The sequence below is a fragment of the Hyalella azteca genome, unplaced genomic scaffold (genome assembly GCF_000764305.2).
Source record: "Hyalella azteca isolate HAZT.00-mixed unplaced genomic scaffold, Hazt_2.0.2 contig3902, whole genome shotgun sequence".
In the NCBI taxonomy this organism is placed as follows: Eukaryota; Metazoa; Arthropoda; class Malacostraca; order Amphipoda; family Hyalellidae; genus Hyalella; species Hyalella azteca.
The window spans coordinates 381,675-390,933 of record NW_025934131.1 but is presented as its reverse complement, the minus strand read 5'-3'; the positions used below and the strand labels follow the sequence as shown (position 1 = coordinate 390,933).

General features: G+C 39.9%; 1 protein-coding gene across 1 annotated transcript in view; it reads left to right on the top strand.

Moving 5' to 3' along the window:
• The first annotated feature begins 897 nt into the window (after positions 1-897).
• Positions 898-9,259, top strand: part of LOC108676865 — a 96,379-nt gene continuing 88,017 nt past the window's right edge. The window contains exon 1 of the mRNA XM_047879822.1: positions 898-1,812. Coding sequence (XP_047735778.1) covers positions 1,313-1,812 — 500 coding nt within the window. The 5' untranslated portion in view covers positions 898-1,312. The remainder of the gene's footprint in view (positions 1,813-9,259) is intronic.

Genomic DNA, 9,259 nt, shown 5'->3' with positions numbered 1-9,259 from the left:
CAAATAATGAGTTCCTAAAGTTGGCAGAATGTGAAACCTTGAAAAAAATCTGCGTTTCAGGATAATTACTTTAGCAATTTTTAGAGTAAAAATGCGTCAAATATTAAAATTTCTACACTTTTGTGTCAGTATATATCATGTGACTACAAAGGGTCTTAAAAGTGTGTTTTCTTACATGTGTAGTGATCACGAGAACGCTGAAAACTCTGAAAAATACTACAGATGATTATCAACACGAAAAAAGATTTTTATTGGTTCAAAGTGACTTTTATGCCATTATTAACACTAATTTGGTAACCAGTGGAATAATTTATTTCAAGGATTCCAACTAATAAATGATTATTTAATTGCTCCTTATTCAGAGTTTCAAAAGATTTCCTTACCACCTTTTGTACAATTTCCAAACACACTGCCCACTCAACTTGGCATGTGGGAGGCAAGCGCTTCAATATTCCAGATAAACCATCTCGCCAGGCAACATCTTCTTTAAACCAGCATGGGTGGGATCCCAGAGCACGTGATTGATGCCGCTCACTTCCACCATTTGCAGCCACAGCGTGAAAAAAGTTCTTCGAGGATATATGGACGTGAGAGAGATACTTGCCAGGTTCATTTCGTTTCAGGAGACCAAGCAATGTACCAAATGGATTTGAAAGAGCGACAAACATCAGCTGTCTGCCCAGCAGTTGAGAGCATTTCTTCATGCTATAAGCGACCAGTCGAATCTTCTATCAATTCTGGAAAAATAATGAAGTCCTGTGGCACTACATCAACTTGTTTCCGTGATTCAATTTCAACTTTCGAGAAGTCAGTCGACGCCGCCATAAACAACATTGAAGTGTCGCGGGCCTTTTTGAGTTTGCCAATCGCCGAGCAGAAATCGGAGAACACATGCAGTTCGCAATGGGATTTCTTAGCTTTTCCAAGAAGTCTCGATTATTCAATTAATCAATCATCGCAGTTACTCGTCAATCATAAGCGGCCCTTCACGAATTTTGTCTTTGAACCAAAACTTTACTTTGAGTCTGACTGCCAAAGAAAAGTCAAAGCAGTCAAAAGTTTGTACAACTTTCCGAAAATTCCTAAAACTATCATAATTCCTCCATCAAAGAGCCAAACTTTCAGTCGATCTTCAGGCGAACAGTTAGCGGCAAGTTCAACAAATTCATGGGATGCCTGCAACTCTGATTTTTCCAAAGAAACTTTCCTTTCATCGAGTAATTCAGGTGCTCAGAGTTACCTCTGTGATCCTCACAACCCGCTTCCAAGACCCCTAAGCGGCAGCAACAAATTTCCTGGAATTCTATCCGCAATGACGGACTCATCGCCTACTGATCAATCAGCGCGATGCATGACGGACGAAACCGGCTTCGATTCATCCATCCTCTCCGTAGAGTCACTGCAGTCGCTCGCAATGCCCACAGTGTGTCCTCAAGATCATCAATTCTCAAACAACAATAAAACTTCCCCGAGCTTGCCTCCTGAGACGGTTTTTCCAGACGTTCCTAACGCTCCAGACTCTCCTGCCCACCGATGTAAGAAGTCTGTGAAGGTTTCCTCAGTCCCACACGTCGGGTTTTTCCCACAATCTCCTTCAGTAACTGGAACAAAAAGAACGAAACGCAACGATGTCCACGGACACTTTGACAACTCTGTTGCTGGGCAAGCTCAAGTTATGTTTAAGACACCGAAAAAACGCGTCGTCCTTCAGGAAGTCGATGAGCAGTACGACACAACCATAGACATCGGGGCAAGCTTGACTCTCCGGCGGCTGTGTGCATCCAACGCCAGTTTCTTACGCAGGATCCTGGAGTGAGTACAAATATTATTAATCTTTATCTTATTTGTATTAATCTTTATCTTATTTGAGTCACTTGGTCCCTTCAGTATGTGAAATTCTTCAAATATTATTCGGAGATTTAATATTTTTTATTTTAATGCGATTTAGAGTAGAGAAGTAAACTAAATCAATAACATCACTAACTTCTTGTGTAAATCTTTTATGATGAAATCTCTAGCACATATCTATATCAAGTCTGGGGGTCTCAAGTGGTGAGTTAAAATTAAATGGCACGAGATCTAGTTTTCAGCATTTCTTATTATATGATCCCTGAATGTCTGATCCCGAAATGGCTGAGTGTTAAATGACTGGTTCTTAAATGGCAAGTCCTTGAATGACTCTAAGAATGGTTTATTACTGAATGATTGATTTCTGATCGGCTGATCGTTCAATGGATGGTTTTAGAATGGCTGGTCTTAGAATGGCTAATCGTAGATTGGCTTGTCTTAGAATGACTGATCCCTGGATGGCTGATTTCTGAAAGACTGGTCCTTGATTGGCTGGTTTCAGAATGGCTGATTTCGATAAACTATTACACTGTGAAATCTATGGCCGTCAAAATGATCATAAACGATAAAACGTATCATTCAAGTTCCTGCTATATAACTAAAGAAGTTTCCCTCTAAATATTTATATTGCTTTAGAAATATTCTTGTATTTGCCATGTTTCTTTGTAGTGCTGCATTTGTCCTTCCCTTTTCAAGATTTTCACATCAAACCAATCACAAAAAATACTTTTCACCCCAACACTCACTTAACCTAATGTCGCGCCAATCTCTCACTCCCTCTTTGGCTGGAATGAACAACACTAAAACAAACAATTGCTTTAGTTGCGAGCGCGGACGTTTCAAGTGCATTAGCTCATTAGGACACCCGGCGTCCGCTCTGCCGGACCCCGACCGCCATGCAAGATTTCTGCGTCCGCAATTCAGGTGCTGAGAGTTTACACTGGAAAAATGAATGGAACATATTGTCCAAATTGTTGCCACAACATGCACGTAGCACTGATATTCCTTCTTGCAGGGCCAACATGAGCATAAGGTGCATTGCTATCAAGGCAAAATCCCATCAATTTGGTTGAGTTTTTGGTGTTTTTTTAATTTAATTTTCATTTTTTAGCATCGCTAGTGATTGCCTCCGACGCCTTAATGGAAAAGAATAAAAATAGGAAGAAAATCCTGCATTGGGTTTGCGTTTTGGAGGATTTTCTTCGGTTGCGTTGTCTTCTAAATTATCAGTAACCGGTTTTGGTTTTTATGTTTGTATATTTATATCGGGTTTAGGTTTGCATGTTCGTAATCATTTGCGAAATGTGTTTGCTCAGTTGGCTATTTAAACATTGTTGTGTGCTGTTGATTCTTGTTTTCAAAAGTAATGGTCAACTACTTTGACGCCGGCATTTGCGAAATGTATTTGTGAAACATGTTTTTTAGCGCATACGGTGACCTTAACCCCAGAGCGGAAATTTGTCGAGGATTTTCAGGTAATTATACATCTAAGGCTAATCGAGCGCTAATTAAACGTCTAAATTTCTTAGTTGAAGAATATAATTGTTTCATTAACATGAATCTTATTATTCAGCGGTGCAGTCCGATCTTTTCGAGATATTTTTCATTTACTTTTTTTTATTTTTAAGGCTTATGGGTTTGCCTTAAAAATAACGCAGACGGTATCTTACCTCGTGGAGGGGACTTCTACGTCTCTCTACATCTGCTAACTAGAAGATAAAAATTTTGTTATTTCTTATCTCGTCTTATTAATCGTCTCTAATTTTTTCGGAGCAGAATTACCGACCGTTCGATTACATGAATAAGTCATATTCACTGTTATATTAGCATTCAATCATGAATTTCATTCACCACGAACATCCGTCAATTCATCTCACATATACCGCGCCTATATTGGTTAAAAGTAGAACGCATTTCCTACTTCTGTAAGTCTTGGGGGAGGAGAGTTTGTTTGAAAATTTACGTATTCTGTTTTGAGTTTACTTGTGAACTTTGCAAGTTTAAAAATAAACATGAATTTTCATTTACAATTATTTGCAAATCCTCGTAACCAAATACACACAGCTTGTGCCAGCCGGTGTGATCAACATCGTAAATTCAAGGAGACCATTTACCAACTTATAAGTTTACAACAAGTTTTTTTACGCCTCCTAAGTGGCAAATTCAAGGCCGACTCAGGCACTTTTTGCAGCGTTTACAGCGCAGGTCAGCTCGCTCTAGTAAAGCTGGATTAGCGGTTGCTGAGCCCTCTGAAGCTGGTGCAATCGGGCACCGGTAAATTCTCTTTGCATTCTTAACTGGAATGCCGTGCCGCAGCGCGACCTTCTCGGTAACTTGGTGCAGAGGTTAAAGGCCAGGGCCGCTATATTGCGAGATCTTCGCATGCTCCAGACTCCATCGCGTAAATACAAAAGCTGTAAGTTTGTACAGAGGTTGTTTATTTTGAGAATTAACGCTTTTTGATGCAATGTATTTTTTATTCAGTTTCAAAAAATATTCATTATACGAGTATTACTGTTTCACTTCTGTTGTTTCTCTAGGATTGCATTTTGAAGTCATTGTTCTTATGTTGAGAAAATTCGAGAATAGCTAAATAGGTCAAATCGCTGCATCAGGAAACAGTCGATATGTAAGGCTACTTTTTTCACAATGGAAAAATTTTCCAAAATGAAAAAAATTTTCATAATTAAAAATTTAATGCGGTTAGTTGTTAATAGAATTTTACTTTGGTGCACGGTAGTCGCTTGGTGCCACGGAAATTATATTGTATGCCTTCTGCGCTAGTTACAAATTTCTTATTTACTGATAATACATTGAAATATTTCATAAAATTTTTTCTTTAATGTCATCCAATAAATTATTTCATTAAATTTCTTAAGAATCGAATCGTTTGGAGTAACCGCATTGAATATACGAGTAATGGAGCAGAGTCGTCTGAGCCGAGAACTCGTTGTGCTGCCTTAACTCTTGGCAAAGAAATTTTCGTGCGCCGTTCAACAGAACGTTCAATCCATGCCATCATAGAAGCTGCAATGGGTTAATTATTTCGGTGGTATTCTTCAGGAAACTTTAAGTGCATGAATTAATATTTCAGTTTCAATTAAACTCTGATTAGTTGTATCTACAGAATTTACTGCCAAATAAGTTGAAGTAATTATCCGATGCCTGTTTATGAAGTTATTACAGTTTATTACTAGCATTGCATCTCGCTGAAATAATTTAAAATCGAAAAGCCATAACTAGATAATGTTCTGAACTTATTATTATTATTATTATTATTATTATGTAGTTTATCAAGGAAATGAGTTTTCTTACTTCTTTTTATGGCCTTAACTCCACGGTAATTGGTCCGAATATTTCGGTATTTACAAGGCGTTGCTGGTTTTAAGTCAGCAAAATAACGCAAATAATTCTTAGGTGAGCGAGGTCACTTCATTGTCATAAATCAAACAGTGGTTCCGCACAGAAATTCGTTTCAATTTCTCATTTCCAAGCTGAGGAAATGCTGCATTCATTCAAACATATATAATAAACTGCAATTGCTCTGTTCTATTTACAGTAAGATATTTTCACTTGAAGACGATTTTGAAATGTAGGTAAGGATTTGCCACTGATTTTTAAATCCGCAAATAAAAGGAGCTCCCAAGAATTATTAACTATTCAAACTCTTCTCCCTTTTTCCTTTTTCATTAGGTCAATAATTTAGAACTGATATTTGATTCCCATGTCTAATTCAAACAATTTTGTGAACAAGGCTTAGAGCGAACGTGTTTATCGCATGACATGCATGCGGTACACACATGTTTATCGCATGACATGCATGCGGTACACACATGTTTATCGCATGACATGCATGCGGTACAAACATGTTTATCGCATGACATGCATGTGGTACACACATATTTATCGCATGACATGCATGCGGTACACACATGTTTATCGCATGACATGCATGCGGTACACACATGTTTATCGCATGACATGCTCACAAATGTTTTCCCATGCCACGCCGGTCTCCCGAGACCTTGAGTCTGAACAAGTCGGTCTCTTCGTGCATGCGGTGCACAAATGTTTTCCCATGTCATGCCGGTCTCCCGAGACCTTGGGTCTGAACAAGTCGGTCTCTTCATGCATGCGCTGCACAAATGTTTTCCCATGCCATGCCGGTCTCCCGAGACCTTGGGTCTGAACAAGTTGGTCTCTTCGTGCATGCAGTGCACGCATGTTTTCCCATGTCATACCGGTCTCCCGAGACCTTGGGTTTGAACAAGTCGGTCTCTTCATGCTTGTGGTTCACACATGCTTTCCCATGCCATGCCGGTCTCCCGAGACCTTGGGTCTGAACAAGTCGGTCTCTTCATGCATGCGCTGCACAAATGTTTTCCCATGTCATGCCGGTCTCCCGAGACCATTTCCCTCGCCTTTCCCTGGACGAGTCATTGAGACTCCGCTATCCGCTTTAAGCACTTCATGTATGTCGCTGCTGGCCGTTTTTAGAACTCGTATCCGCCGAAAATTCCTACCGAAAACCGGCGAATTGCCTAGAATTTTTACACTCAGAAAAATGAGCAATATTTTGCTCCTAAACTTGATGCACCTTTTACCTTGCGTGGGTCATCCTGACCCATCTTGAATTGGAACAATAGCATATCTTACTCCCGCTCTCTGCTTATGCTATGCGTCAGAATGTGTATCAATATTTGAACAATTTGATCCATTCAGTTTTCTGGCTGAAGGTTCTGTTATCGCGCACTAGGATTGTTCCCTTTCCTTCCGGCAATTTGCTTTTATCTTCAACGGAAATTTATATCCAGTTCTCCCATCTCACCGGTGGATATCTGGGAAATAATTTTAATAGTTTTTCCATTACCTACCCGCTCAATGCTGAAAAAAATATTGATCCTGTAATATATATATATATGAATAAATTAATAACGCACTATGCAACGAATTCTCACTTCGATAATTGATATGCTTGGTCAGTTAAGCTAGCAGAAAGAATAAACTAAAAAATTTGAATCCTAGTTTCTTCTTTTTTCTCAAGAATTTGGTAGAAAATTTAGTAACGAAATTTTGATAAAATATAATAAAAAATCACTTTTCGTGTCCTTTAATTTTTAGAACGTTTACTAGTCGCTAATTTTAGCGGAAATTTCAAAATTAGGTTTACAAATTTCGCCATATATATAAAATTTGTGGTCCTTGTTCCAAAAGTTTTATTGCAGAACATTTAAATAGGCAACGAATATTTTATCCGTTCAAAAAATGTCCTTGTTTTTTGTTTGATTCCCACGCGCACTCTTATTGTAGCGACCTTTGAGAATTGTATAACTTATGATTACCGTACTGATCATGACATTCTGCATATTACTGTTGCTCGTGTTCACCGCACTACTCATGATATTCTACATGTTATTGTTACATAAGATTGCATTGTAAATTATATGTTAATTTTTGTTTCGTGGTCTCATAAGAAAAACTATCCCAGATGTCGAGAAATCAGATCCATCTGAATGATCACACTCATCTTCATTAACATCTTCACCACTAATCAGGATTTATTTTCTTTGCTCATTAAATTTCATCAATGGAAACGCATTAAATTTAATGTTGTTTCTATATCTTCGCTGAGATTATCTGACGCATGCGTGTAAACAACTAAGTTAAACATTGTATTATTGTATTGTATTAACATGCGTATTATCAGTGATATCCTTGGTGTTTCGTATGTAGCGGTCCCAGGCCACGCTGGAGCATCGTCTCAGTTTGGTCACATTCAGCGACTCAATACTTGCGCTACTCGTACATTTCAATCTTTGTCAACCCCATCACGGAAGCCTTACATTTTACATCGCATTCCATGCGACGAATTGAACTATGTTTTTTTCTTACCATTTACAGTATCGAAAAACTCGAATTCTTTGCCCGCCGTACTTTCATTATCGTTATAAATCTTGCGAGTTTGTCCTGTGTTAGGCGCGCGTTTTACATTAGTCCGGCGCTGCGGAAAGAAGTGCGGACGGCGATGGTTACGAATCGCTGGGATTGGCACGAGCCATTTACCGCCAGCGATTCATTGCAGTGCAAACGCTTCCGCTCGCTAATCTCAGAGCAGGTCCCTGACTCTGGGACTCGCATTCATCTCAGAGCAGATACCTGACTCTGGGACTCGCGTTCATCTCAGAGCAGGTCCCTGACTCTGGGACGCTTGTTCATCTCAGAGCAGATCCCTGACGCTGGGGCGTTGCACAGATTTCCTTGACGGGATGAACCTGAACAGGATTAGGTTCTCTTGACTTGAAACTCCTCGTTGTCGTCATCGCATACGAATACAATCACCGGAAAATGTCGAGTCTTAGCTAGTTCGTATTTGAATGATTTTTTTTTCAACAGTTGCATGTTAGGTCTATTTTAAATTCACATATGGCATTTCACGTTTTCCACGTGCTGTATTTGTCTCCTTATCTTAAATGCTTCGATAATTCACTTTGGCTTTCAAATTTTGTGATTGATGTCCTGACGGCTCAAACTGTATCGCAAAAAATTGTTAACGAACATCCATTGTGAATTATCATGCAGTTGATGCACGAGCGGCTGAGACTCCATTTTTGGCATGCATTCTGTTCACTAATTACAGTTCTTGCGGTGTACTACGTATATTGCATTACAAGAAGTGTACTATTTTGGTGCTTGTGTATGGAGGCACATTTATGTGCCTTCAGACTTTGTATATATTTCTACCTGAACCTGAAGACAAGGATTCGTTGACCAAGTGCGTGAGGGATAACTAAGATACCATCTGTCTAGAGAACTTATCTTGTTACGGGGGCATTAAGGCACCCAAGCATCATACGTGGCACCCAAGCATAAACTATGCTTCCCAATTACAACTATTGGTAGACTCAACACAGGCCTACGGCTGGTCATTGGTCGACGGCTAGAACTTCAGCGCCAATTTTACGTCGGTGAACTCCGTCACCAAAGGCAGCTTGCGCAAACTGTTGTGAGTGGCGAGCAAATTGTTAGAGAAGATTTGGGCCCGCAGCCACATAATATTATGACTGCGCTCTGCTTGAAAGACGAGACAGACGTACCGCAGTGGTGGCCGCTGTGGTAACTGCTGTGGTAACTGCTGTGGTAACTGCTGTGGTAACTGCTGTGGTAACTGCTGTAGTAGCCGCTGTGGTAACTGCTGTGGTAACTGCTGTGGTAACTGCTGTGGTAACCACTGTGGTAACCACTGTGGTAACGCCGTGGTAACCGCTGTGGTAACTGCTGTGGTAACTGCTGTGGCAACTGCTGTGGCAACTGCTGTGGTAACTGCTGTGGTAACTGCTGTGGTAACTGCTGTGGTAACTGGTGTGGTAACTGCTGTGGTAACTGCTGTGGTAAATGCTATGGTAACTGCTGT